We start from the raw sequence: 13,716 nt of genomic DNA on the forward strand, positions 1-13,716 counted from the left end.
GCCAGCAGGGCACGATGCAATGAGATTCAAATGTTTAATTCTCCAGTATTGCTAGCTCGATCAGTGCAAATCTCTCCTGCTAAAACACTGAGAGCAACAAGTTTGAATAAGAATAAAATCGACAGCAGCTTCTTGCTGAAACAAAGCTGGCTGGCTAGGCCGGCATAGGCCCATGTTGACAACTATGTCCGTCCAAGAGAGATAACGACATGAAAGAAACCCACGCAGTGGTGCTTACATACATGCATCTTCGTCGTTCTATGTCGCATTCTGGATTAGTTTACATGTTCCGTACGTACGCCTTTAGTTTCTGGGGTAATTACCTAATTAAAATAAGATCAAAGTTTACATACTATTGTATTCGTGTCATAGTTGTTGCATGAGAAAAGAAAAATCATTCAAGATTATTCCAAGCAGCGGTTGTGTACTACTGCTGCAAATTAAGTAATTCATAAAGTGTTTTTTCATCACTTTTTTTTTCATAACTTGTTACCAAATGTACCTAACAAGTTCCTGAATGTTGTTGAGTACTTGCTGTGATAAACTTCGGCGAAGAAAATACGCAAACACCAACAATAATGTTTCATTAGTTTGACCCCAACATGTATACATGCATCCATGAGCGAATGAATAAACATAACTAAATTCCGTCGGTGAAACAAGAACCTTTTGCATCACTTGTATGGGTCATTAGGTGGGGTTGGACTTCTGCAAAGCAAGGAATTAGCTGGAGCGTCACACGCTGCTGATCGATACGACCCATCGCGTGTCACAGTGGACCGACGGATTAAAGCTCCCTTTTTGCCGCTGATCTTTTTTTAACGTTAGTTTCCTCTTCACATGTGTAAATTATTTTCAAATCATTGCCAATTGCTTCCATGGAAAGTGCGCGTGTTTTTTTTTATTTCAATTTTAGCATGAGTATTTTTTTCGCAGTGCGGAGGTCAGATGAGCCTTGCATTGTGATCTTTCTATTCTATAGCATGTAGATGTGCCATGATTCTGTCGTCTATGTGGAGTGTGTGGATTTCGTAAGGATGCAGCTAAGCACAAAATTGGATGGGGCATCACTCAGCTCCTCTATCACTTGATCACATGACATGTATGAAAGATGGACCGATCGTCGATCGATACTTCCTTTTCGATCCTTCCAACATCAGAGTTTGTTAGGGTTTGAAACGCAGTAGTGGCCCTGGCACTGCAAGCCGACAATTTACTGTTATTCTACTCCCTTTCGCTTTTTATTAGTTTTCCTTGAATTTGTTCAGATTATTTCTCTCCTCTGTTCAAGGTCTTGACGACAACCGACAGCTTGATGCATTCTCAGACTATAGCAATAGCGTGTTTGTTTCACTTTCAATTTATTTACTTTTGTGTGCGCGTCTAATTTGGATGAGGAGTCAATTTGCAAGGAAAAAGAAGTGGTGCAGCCGCTGCAAGGGACTGCACAAGCCATGAATTTTTCATATGGTTTTCAAAACCTGTGAACAAACAGAATAAGGACCATCAGCAGTATGCGGAACAACATTAACTTTCTGATTTTTTTGTAGCAAGATTATAATAGGATAAATCCATGTAGGGAATGGAAACTGTAATTCCAATGTTCCAAGGGGAGACTGGAGTCTTGGGGTACATGTGAGACTGCAGAGCGTCAAGAGTATTGCACTACACTAGAGACCCTAAGTGTCTAACTTTCTATGCTGAATTACTAACATCCATCCAAGCCTATGGTTTTTCTTTAAACCAGTGATGCTCAGATTTACATTTAATATGGTCAAGGATTTCCCTTGTTCATAGCTTTCAGTTCTGCAATCTGCACCAACTATTACTTCTCCAGAAACTTCAAGGAGACATGCATTCAGGTACCTAAATCAACACTTTCAGATACACCAGACATACACCAAGCTGTTCTTGTACCAAGTACCAAACATCAGGATCAGGTGGAAAGCCAATAATGGTGCTAGTGCCAGACAGCATTCTGTTTTCCTCACCTTTTTCAGTCACTTTCTCAACATTGAATAATATAATATACCTTCTGTCTGGACCTAATGTGGAGAACCATGCGTGCACATGAACTGCACTCAGATTCCAACCGGCATACAAACGCAGCGAAAATGATCAGTTAAGCTTGCGCCAATTCCTAAAACATATACAGAAGTAACATAAGTAAAAGGGGAACAAAAAACAGGCCCCACATCAACGCGCACAACAGCTTCAGTGGCTAAAGAGAGAGGCAGCAGGTATGAGATGATGGGAGCATAGTAAAATTACAGACAATGGCTGTCTTATAACCCATGCTTTTTATTGATGTATTGCTAATAGAATGTTAATGATTATTTGGTCAACAGTCAATAAAAATAGTAATTTCCAAAAAATAATTATTAGCTTAGATGACTTGAATCACGCCTACCGCATTCTGGGAAGACATATTGGTCATGTTTTGTTGGGAGGGTGTGGCAACAGTCAGTTCCAAATCCTTCATCTCTGCTGGAGGATCTGCCTTTGGCGGCACTGATGAAGTATCACTTCGCGGGCTCAAGAATGTGCTAGTACATGCAGTCGGGTTAGCTTTGGCATCCGGAGAAGCTATATTGGCAGCAACGGAAGTTGATGAAGATGTCCCGTCAGGGGCCCTTGGAATTGGTCTGAATGGATAGGGTGTTCTCCATAAGGGTTCCTGACAGAGGATAGAATCATGAGTTAATCAATAATCGATGAAATGGGCCATTAAATTTGAAATCTAACTCATAAAAAGATCAACATTTGAACGCTGCATAATAGTAAAGAAGAAATGCTCCATGTTTTTTAATGAGAAAAGTTTCTGAAACCATGTAGTCCCCCTGTAGATGCTAAGGTGCCAAATAATCGTAGTTTAAAAGGTACGATGTTTAAAGATTTTCATATTTCACAGATCACATATTTCAATATGAAAAGTAACAACTGTTACCTCCCAATATCTTAGGACAAGGGTAAGGGGGCTCTCAAGTTGCTAGTTGTTGGATTGATACATGAGGCTAATAGATCACAGTAAAGTGCAATGGGTATGCAACACCTATGGAAGATATCCATTGTGCAGGCCACCTATTCCATGCTCAACACTCTCTCTGACAAGCAACCATCTAAGTCATCTCAATAGGTTCTCAAAAGCTTAAAAGCAAGGATTAGGGTGGTCCACTGTCCGACAACAGTACATGCCAGAAGGGCGGTACAAAATCAGATGGAAGAATCCCAGGTCCGTTTACACATGAGAAACAGAGAAGACAAAGTTCACTCAACGGTAATAGCTTTTCTTTATTTTTATTTGTTATTTTTTGCAATCAAATGCCTTTTCTTGACTATTCCAGAACATGTTTCCCATGATGATCAACAATTTTGTATCTGTACTTCCAATTCAGTTTTTTAGTGACCATTTGGATGGTCCTCAAATGGGGAGAAACTGCACACACATAGTAAATCACTAAAGGCAACTTCACTTTCCCCATAACCTATCTTCTCGGTAAATATGCATAGGCTTTTGGTTTGCCATTTTGCTACTTTAAGAGAGAACTAGTGTACTACTGTCCTTCTGTACTACACCTAAGGTTAATTTTGTTACAGATAGTGTGGCTTGTGGCACTGTGGTGACCAAATTATTCCCATGTTATAGATGAAAGACGATAAACAAAGTTGCTAACCATAAGTAACCAAATGAAACCGGTAATACAATCTATCCAAGCCATCTTTTAGGAACTCTATTGCGAGTGGATTAAAATATAATACATCAGTGACAGAAGTGATATCATATCAGCTTTACCATGTGGTTCAGTTTGCTGACACTTGAATCAATATTTGTTGCCCTAAAAGACGGAACTGGGGGAAGATCTCTTCCAACTTGAGGTGCTATATTAGCTGCGTTTGAAGATGAGCCTCCTTCCTGAAAGTGAGATTGGCAATTCCAGTTCAGTAATGAAAGAATGGTGTGAATATTAAACTGTGAGGATTATGAGCATACCAAGTTGCTATTTTGGAGTTGTCTTGTCATAGCTACCACATCATGTACTTTTGCCATTGATGATGGTAAGATGGGGCAATTTGGTACTGGTGACTGCAGTTCACAAGTTTATTAAGTATGGGTTAGAAAATATGTTCGGGGTGTAAGTGTAATACTCCATAGGTTGGCAGGAAGTACCAGCTCGCTTGGCATCATGTCAAAAAGACTAGATCTGCGCTTCTTCTTGTTTGGATTAGTCTGTCTAAGAAAATATTTCTGAGCATGACTTGCCACTTGAGTTGGTGTTCTGGTAGTAACAAAATTTTTTGCTATACCCCTCCAGTCTCCCTTCCCTAGCTTTTCAAGACCAGCAAGAAATGTCCTATGCTCTTCTTCAGTCCAAGGAACAGCTGCAAAGTGGCAATAATACTGTTAATGAATTGAACTGGATATAGAAAGATATTATAAATTTACAAATTCTAGCTGGAAAATGGAGATGAATCCATATATCCTTTTCAACTCGATGTAGTAAAATTTCTTCGTGAATTGGCTCTCACTAACATAATTGTCCAAAAGATTTATAAAACGTTATCTAGTTCAGGTTCATGCATAGGCCGAAGATACCTCCATTATCTTAAGAAAATCTAATTCTGCTGCTTTCCATAAGAGTTGGTGTTGTCTAAATAAGAGAATAATTTGCACAAGAACCAAACAACCATAAAAAAATGCAGTAAATAATTTTACAAATAAAAAATAGGGGCGAAATCATTTTAGGCTTAAATATATTTCAATTTTCAAAAGTTTACCATCACCACAAGTTTGCTAAATGGGGTTCGCTGCCGGGATAAGCCTCAGTTCTCAAATGTGCATTATCTACTCATCATACTTAATAGCTCTGGTAAAAGTAAAACCTCCAGAACCATTTCGAAAATTATACAAGGAGTAAATAAAGGTGGATATTATTCATCATTTATTCAAGTTAATTTAGCGTAAGTTGATATGAGACTTCACAATCACTCAAACGTCCCAAGCATGGCCACTTGCTTTGTCAAGCAAAACAACTGGATACACTTTGGTAACCAACAACAACAAAGCCTAAACAAGAACTGGTACATTTTTTTATTTTATACTATTTTAAAAAATGTGCTAGCTGCAAGGTACCTCACTGGAAGCTTTGGACATGGTTGCAAAATGATAGCGCCCATATATATCTAAAGTAAGAGAAATCAGGCTAACAAACCAATATAGTAACCCATCAAATAGAACAATAAATCAACAACAGCAGCCAGTCAACAACTTTCAGCTTGGATTTCACCATATAGCCTAGGTCCCTAGAAAAAAAGGTTCCTAAAAGATTTCATACAAGGCTACAACCTCATAAATCATGAATTATCGGAAAGGACAGAAAAGATGATGGCATCAAACAGGGCTGCATACATCAGGGTGATGCACGAACAGAGTTTTCAATTAATAGAGCAATTCAGCTAGCTGACAGCATATGAGCCAACTTGACACAGTAAAATAGCATTCAGCATCACATGTCAGTACTTCCCCAATAAAAGACAAAGCGCTCATTTTTTCTAACCACAATATAGCTAGAATCAATCCAATCTCCAATTCCACAAATCATCAGAATACAAGTATCAAAATTTTCTTTCTATGTCTGCGATGATGTGAACAGAAGTATACAAGCACCATAGAGTCCAGCATAGCCACACATCATGCCACAAACCAAAAACATGTCTGGTGCTGAGTTACTTGACTAGAATTTTTGCTGACAAAAGTTCAAGCTCATAACTGATCCCTATATGATTGAATTAGTCTACGTCACCTAATATCACTAGAAGTAAAAATTCCAACCATGTATTTCCTGATCGGTTCTATATTTCCCAATCAGCCATCAGAATGAATATGAATAAAACTCGCCAGTTCACATCATTTGGATCAAATACGCATGAACAGCTACACAAAGAAATGCGACACACAAATCAAAAGATGTTCTACACATTAAAATGAATCAATATGCTAAACCCAATAAATGGATGCCACATACAGGCTAAGGTACAATATCAGGAAAGGAAAAAAGATTTACGCTCTTAACGAATCTAGAGCTTCATCCAGATAAACCAATCACTTGTACAATGAAAAACAAACCAATACTTGAAAACACTACCTCTAGACACGCACAGATAGATACTAGATACAAAAGAATATCATTTCTGCGTATAAAAAAAATCAGAAATGCGGCACCTCCCTACTTCCAAACATACTAGAATCAAAATGAACATTCCTACAGCAGAAATGGGACTACTCCCTACCAGATCTTTGCGTATTCGTACACATTTCAGCATCAAAAGAAAGATTCTTATAGACAAAAGAAAAGAGCAAAAGGCGGCACCTTTCTTCCTCTCCTGCGCCCTCCGCCGCTTCCCGGACGACTGCATCAACCCGCCATCGGAGAGGTACCCATCGCCGGCGCCTACGCCGTCAGCGCCAGCTCCTACGGCGTCCGCGCCAGCGCCAAGGGCCGCGAGGTTGCCCATGCTCTTGCACTTGCGCATCACGTCCTCCCTGACCGCCACGGGCGGGTTGGGGCTTGGATCCCGGTCCGGCGGATCCGCTTCGGGCGCCGGCGGTGGCGCCGGCGCGATGGTGACGCCGAAGAGGCGCATCCCGGCTGGGCGCGAATCTTGAGGCATCCCGGCGGCCGGGCTCCGGCGAGTGGGGCGGTGGCGTTTTTATTAGGAGGCGTCGGAGGGGGTGAACAGAGACAGGGCTGGTTATTTATCGGACACGGTTTTTCTTTTGTCTGTACTCTCTCTCTCCTCCTCCGTTATTTTAGCATAATGGTCCTTCAAGTGTTGGGTTTTCATTCCCAGTTTCAAATTTCAATCTATTTCATGTTCTTTTAAGAAATCTATTTTATAAATGTTTTTCTCGAAATATGTTGGCTGCAGCTAACAAGGATCAAGGTTAGCATTTTTTAAAAAGACAATAGGGGTTTTTTAACTATCTAGGGCGACATGGTTTAACCATTTTTAACTTAAATAAATAACTTTCTTAGGTAATAGGTTTTTTTTTACTATTATACCATCATATTTCGTGTCTTTTATGGTCTTACTAACGGTGAAAATATTTTGAAGGACCTCGCCAGCATAATTTTAAGTCTTTTGATGGCTATGATGGATTTGTGCAATGGAATCATTATTCTATGTTTTTTATGCATCGTCCTAATGTTGGCTAAGAATTACACCATCCTAAAGAGATTAGTTTGGTACGTGTATGTCTTTAGCTAAAAATTATGCACTACTAAAGAATCGACACGGGTTTTCCTCCGGATACGTTATCATTCAACCAGAACCATCAAGGGTCTAGGCTAACATGAATTTAATTGTAAAGCCGTCACGACAAACCAATATGAATTTGCTTATCATTTTCACTTCAAATGCACAATAGAATTTTTTAACGAAAATGTGATTTTTTATGTATTCCGAAAGCTTAGTATTTTTATAGTCTATTCTTCAAAGAATGTTCGTGATGGTCTTGCCAACAATAACAACGTCTCGAAGAATCCTAGCGGCATGATTTCAATTCCCAAATTAGTCTACCCAACATTGATATGATTTCAATTTCAGAATTAGTCTACCCAACATTATATTGTGCCTCATACTAATTTGGGCTAAATACCACATATTGCTAAACTGTTTCAACACAAGTTTTTCTTTTCATATATTACGCGTCTAGTTTGTTGCAATTATCTTACTTTAGCTAAAAATTACGTACTACTATAAGCGATGCGGTTTTTTCTCGAGACATGTTATCACCCAACTAGGACCATCAAGGATCTAGGCTAGCATGAATTTAATTTTAGAGATGTTGGACAGACTAATATAACTATGCTTATCATTTCACTTCAAATGAACAATAGACACTTCTCAATGAAAATGTGATTTTTATGTGTATACAATATAGCTTACTATTTTTACAGTCTATTTTCCAAACAGTGTTTTTGAAAGTCTTGCTAAGGATAACATCGTTTTGATGAATTCTAGTGGCGTGATTCAAATTTTTGAACTAGTCTATCCAAAATTGATATGATTATGGAACTAGTTTGTCTTCTTTTTTACCATTGCATTGAGGACGAGGTCTCATACCAATTTTGGCTAAAGATTACATATTGCTAAATTGTTTGGTATACACCTCTCATTTTTACTAAAAGTCACGCACTACCAAAGAGTCAATGCAAGTATTTCTTAATTTGTGTTTTCACTCAACCAGAAGTGGCAAGGATTAATGTTGGCACGAATTTTATTTTAGAGCCGTCGGGACAGATTGATGCGTTGCTTATCGTTTCCCTTCAAATGAGCAACAGATGCATGATCAGCGAAAATGTGATTTTTTTATGTGTGTATGGTATATTTAGTATTGTGCCGTCCATTTTCCACTAGGATGTTCTTGACTTTCTTGCTAACAACAATATATGGAGTTTTAGTGGCGCAGTTTTAATTTGTATACCTTTAGAATAGACTTTTTGCCAGGATACTCAACATTGATATTGTCAAGGTATCACTGGCTAGTTTTGTGTTCTTAACAGTTACATTCAGAATAAACCTTATTCCAATGGTGGCTAAAGATTACACACTACTAAGAGTTGGCTATCCATCTCACTTTTGACCTAAAAGTTGCCCACTACTAAAGAGCGACGTAGGTTACTGCGAATTTAATTTTTGAACTGTTATATGGTGGACTAAAGCGAGGCTGCTTAGCATGAGACGCCATTTTTATGTGCTCACAATGCATCTGTGTTGCACAATGACGATGTGCTATTCTTTCACAGGTACGTGACATGCTTTAACATGGTTATAGAGATAGGATCTGATGTGCTTTCGTAAGGAATGAGGAAAAAAAACAAACGTTATTATAATTTTATAGAAGTAAAATTACCTGTATATTATTGAAATAGTTAGCGAAAAGGGTAGTCAAACATTATTATAATTTTAGAAGCAACCAGAGTACGTTAAACAAAACGGTCCCAGTACTCACACAGACATCGTACGTTGTAAATAAACAAAGAGGCCATTTTTAACTATATAAACCGATGCAGGTCTCAACTGGCTTTGTTTGACAGGGGCAAGCAACATCTTCTACCCGATGCGTTGCTGCCTCGGTGGGATCTATCGCTTGTACTTTCAACGTGAGCAAAACTTTCCTGTGCACCTACCGCTTGTACTTTCAACATGAACAAAACTCCAGTTCTCAAAGGGTAAACTTCAGTGCCATATGTCCAAAATAATTGTTACTATGTTGCGGGGCCCAGTGGGTCAACTCCAGTTCTCAAAGGGTAAACTTCAGTACCATATGTCCAAAATAATTGTTACTATGTTGCAGGGCGCAGTGAAAGACACACTGAGACCATAAAATGCATGTATCTCGAATTGTACACTAAGCAACACATGATCTAATGGGTCTGGTGGTATTCAGTAAATGGATCAGTATTCCAAAATCGCAAAAGGCGAAATTCACCCCACGAAGAGAATATAGCTCCCGCTCCTCAATTGGTCACTCTGTACTTCTGCATAAATAAATGTTCCAATCAATTTCGTCAGTCAGACAATGTTGAAGATATGGAATAACCAGTAGACTAGGCTTATGGGTAGCCGTTACAAAATTGCAAGTCAAGTGGAATAGGTTTATTTATAGCCCTCTTAGATGAAATTTGTATGGTATGCCTAATGAGTCGATTGTACTAGCACATGCCAACAAATTAGCGATAGCTTTGCTAAAGTCAACTCAGATAATGCAAGCTGCTCAGTCTTACAAGTGTCTGAAAAGATTGTAAGCAGATAACAACCAGAGCTTCTACCATTTGGAAGTGTTAGAAAATGTACCTTAACAGTATTAAGCAGAACTTTGGCTTCGCTGTTGTTGTTGAAGTGATCACGAACAGGCTGGAAAAAGGAAATTAGTCAATTTTCATAAGAGACCTATATGTGAAGTATAAAACAACACCAAAAAATTTGCACAAGACTTCCTCCTAAACCCCCAATGAGTTCATTGGACAAGTCCATACAAAATTGCATTGGCAAGAAACAAGACAACTGATGCAGAAAGGAAAATGGTCCGTTAATTCATTTTGTCAGGATAGCAGCTATTGCAGTTTCACAGGCATCACAGTACAAAAGACTCAAAATCGACAAGCTTGAGCATATATAAGTTTCTGACTAGAGATGATTGCACCATATCAACTGAAAAGAAAAGGTGAAGGCTGAATGAAGAGAGAATTTTACCTGCAATATTTCATTTATTGCTTTTGCCAGTGCAGGTTTGACATCGGCAGGATGCAAAGCACCACTCTCATAATCAGAAATGAGTTCATCCATGGTTACAAATGTCCTGTTTGAAGCAAACACTTTAGAAGCCCGTAAAAGGTAATAAATCAGTCATGCTGTAAGTTTGATTACTTAATTGCCACACAATTATGTGAATGTGCTCATGTGGTAGTTGAACAAAGACAATGGTTGCAAATAATTACTGAAAGAAAATGAAATCTTGGTAGTTCAGAAATATGGAATTATGGGTCTTACTTGTTACCACCATTGTTTTCCTTGCGGATGACCTCAAACCTTCCAAACCAGGGGAAAACAATGTACTTAATGTACTCCAAACAAGGATTTCCCTCAACAATTTTGGGAGGACAGAAAGCTTGCTTTATCTTCACATTAACTTGGGCCTGCAACAACGAAGTTATTTATGAAACTATATTAGCTTAGAAAGAACAAAGGGTCTGCATGGATAAATGATGCTAATATACACCAGGCATGAAACAGAGACGCAACAGAATGTAAATGCAGAAGAGGGAATTTTGTCATCATTTTCACTGATGACTGTACTCTACCTATAATGAGCAACAAATAGACAATCCAGGCAAACGACAGAAACATAACACATAATAATTTTATTCATACACTGGGGTATGTAAATTGGATACACAAGAAATCAGAATGTAAGGCTACAGGGAGTCAGTGACAAAAGCTTTTCCAGATATTAATAGGTGCATCGACATCATACAACAAATTGAAGTCGCCAAGACCAAACATTTTGCATTGCAAGAAAATATATAACATATCCTGTAACATCCTAGCCAAGTAGTATCCTTCACCATGCAAACAAAAGGGTTGCACTTGCACCCCCTTCAGCAATCATTGATGCATAAAGGCATTTTGTGTCGGCCTCAATTTAATATGCTAAGAAGCCTATAACATCATAAAGCTGGTATTTCTGCACCTAATTGTCAAAAGCAACAAAAGATTGTTGCTGAGAAAATATACCTCATCATCTTCCATAAAGATAGCAGACGTTGGATCACTCTTTGACATCTTCTCCTGACCTTCTTTAAAACCAGGGAGCATATCTGCATTTAAGGTTAAGGGAAAAATATATGTTTTCACAAACCCAGCAGTGAACAACCACTTGTCCTAAATTTCATTACTAGACACATATGTCCAAAGAATGTAGAGAGAGAGAGAAAGAACAAGATCAGGATACGATGTGACAAAATAATTGGTTTGTTCTTCCTTTTGATGTCATCACAGTACTCCCTAGCTAGCATATTGACCTTCCTTTGGTCCATCCCCAACTGGCATATGTCAGCCTGCAGAAGGAAAAGGATAAGAAAAAAAATACTTGTATCCTGAGTTCTTATTTCTAGATTGAAGGTGGAAACCATTGATTTGAATAAATAAAGTAACAATGGAAATATGAAGAGCCTTATCAGATTGCATAAAGAATTGAAGAAACTTTCCTTCCAGATAGCATGGAGTGAAACAGCATTTAGATACTTGCCTTCAAGAAAAATATATCAGCACACTGCATGCAAGGGTAGAAAATCTGTGCAGCAGTCAATTCCTCCTGGTCATTCCTGCCCATGATTTGGCAGCATCTGCAAATATAGGAAAATATAATTACTTACACTTCATATGCATATAAAACCAAGACTACAATGCTACGTTCAAGCTCAAGCTTTCTAAGTGAAAAAAAAAACTTTTAATGCAAAACGTAACCTAAACTCAGTGTGTACCTCATTATTCTTTTGACGTTGTTTTTCCGAGCAATGTCCATCACAAGTGGCCAGTACTCGCCCGCACGCTTGTTGATCTCTTCCGAAGACCAAAGGAACTCCACGCCATCAAGGTTCATCCCGGCCGCTTTCCAAATCTCGATCATGTAGCGCCCAACTGTCTGGATTTTCTTCAGGTCACCTCCCATCTTATTGTTGAGCTGCGCGAACCAATCCGCAATCCAGATTTTCACCTTGCATCCAGCCCGGACCATCTTGTTGACATTGATTGTTTTCACAATGCCCTGGGAAAACATGGTAGCATGTCTCAACCAAGTCAATCAATTGCTCATTACCTCAGAAATTACGGGAGCAAAATTAATCCGAATTCCAGTACCTCAACGAACCGTAAAATCGACAGAAAATCGCTCTCGAAGCAATGACTCTACAGAGGTCGCACGTTGCAGCTAGAGATGAGATATGGGGCCGAACCTGAGCGATGTGCATGCGTCCGGATGGCTCGAAGCCGTCGTAGCAGATGGGGACGGGCTTGTTCTGCAGCAGGCGCATGAGCTCGTCCTCCTGGATGCACTCCTCCCCGATCCCCCGCAGCGTCGCGAACCGCTCCTCGAGCGTCATCGCCGCCACGGCCCCCGCCAGATTGTCTACGGCGGCGGCCGCGGCGGGGACGGGGGCGGAGGAAGAGGATGCGACCGGCGCTGACTCGGGTGCCGGCGAGGGGTCCATGGCCGCGGCGGCGGAGGAAGGGTGGGAGCCGGCGGAGGCGTCGGTGGCGGCGGGGTGGACGGTGGCGGATGCGTGTGGGGAGGTTTCGGCTTCGAGGGTGGCAGCCAAGGGTTTTCCTCTTGATTGGGCTGTATCCCTTACAGGTGGGTCCGACATGCTGGTTGGTGTAGCGCCTGGTGCGGCTCAGGTCGAGGCCGTGTGTCGGTGGCCCAATCTTGTCTGTGGGCCGAAGTTCATCCCGCGTACCCTGCTGGGCTGAAATGTACACGCGCCGCCGTCCTACATTTATTGGTACACGGACACGGCCCACACTGAAATTCAATGACCAGGCCCAAACAATTTTGCTTTCCGTTGGTGTGTGAGAGTGTGGGCACCCATTTCTGCTCCCACACTGTTTCTTAGAAAATGAGTTTCCGCTCATACTGTTTTCATCGCTGAAAAAAAAACTCTGACATCTCAATAAAAACTCTTGCATATCGTGCAATTGAAATAGTTGTGTTTGTCACTCCTTAATCTAATATTGTTGCAAAATGCCTCCTCTTGCTTCTTTTTGTCACGCTACTTCGACATATTTTGACATAGACCCCCCTTAGTATGGCTTGTTCAGGGGCTTCTCCATCGGCTTCTGAAGAAGCCATGCTAAATGCCTCTTCTCAAAATGACTTCACTGCTGAAGCTTCTTGAAACCCGCTGACTATAGCCATTAGAGGGAGGGAGCCAAAAAAATTGACTCCCCACGGCACCTCCCCATCGGTTGCCATCTTTGTCCTCGGGAGGAGCCTGTAGGCGGAGCAGGCGATCGGAGAGGACAGGTGTTGGGATACGAGGTAGGCTACACTAGCGCAAATCAAAATTTCTACCGCGTAAAACCAGGAATAACTGCCGTATAAGGATCACGGGATTACCACTCGACGCACTACTGGTGCGGAAGATGTAAATATGC

General features: G+C 40.3%; 2 protein-coding genes across 3 annotated transcripts; both read right to left on the bottom strand.

Annotated features, from left to right (window-relative positions):
* Positions 1–1,576: 1,576 nt before the first annotated feature.
* On the bottom strand, positions 1,577–6,733 carry LOC117862229 (uncharacterized). 2 transcript variants are annotated; one of them, XM_034745766.2, is made up of 6 exons: positions 6,369–6,733; positions 4,169–4,380; positions 3,992–4,084; positions 3,794–3,913; positions 2,411–2,677; positions 1,577–2,140 (listed from the first exon to the last, which is right to left on the bottom strand). In XM_034745766.2, exons 1-6 carry the CDS (start codon positions 6,667–6,669, stop codon positions 2,123–2,125), a joined length of 1,011 nt encoding a protein of 336 aa, XP_034601657.1. In that variant the 5' UTR covers positions 6,670–6,733; the 3' UTR covers positions 1,577–2,122. The 2 variants fall into 2 exon arrangements, with proteins under 2 accessions (XP_034601657.1, XP_034601655.1); XM_034745764.2 differs by lacking the exon at positions 1,577–2,140 and having other exon boundaries at positions 2,282–2,677.
* A 2,518-nt stretch (positions 6,734–9,251) lies between these two features.
* LOC117862168 (tyrosine--tRNA ligase 1, cytoplasmic) lies at positions 9,252–12,944 on the bottom strand. The gene is made up of 9 exons (XM_034745691.2): positions 12,519–12,944; positions 12,048–12,331; positions 11,813–11,909; positions 11,516–11,621; positions 11,299–11,381; positions 10,555–10,700; positions 10,258–10,363; positions 9,859–9,918; positions 9,252–9,542 (listed from the first exon to the last, which is right to left on the bottom strand). Exons 1-9 carry the CDS (start codon positions 12,927–12,929, stop codon positions 9,522–9,524), a joined length of 1,314 nt encoding a protein of 437 aa, XP_034601582.1. The 5' UTR covers positions 12,930–12,944; the 3' UTR covers positions 9,252–9,521.
* Between the last annotated feature and the right edge of the window lie 772 nt (positions 12,945–13,716).

The sequence above is a fragment of the Setaria viridis genome, chromosome 6 (assembly GCF_005286985.2).
Source record: "Setaria viridis chromosome 6, Setaria_viridis_v4.0, whole genome shotgun sequence".
In the NCBI taxonomy this organism is placed as follows: Eukaryota; Viridiplantae; Streptophyta; class Magnoliopsida; order Poales; family Poaceae; genus Setaria; species Setaria viridis.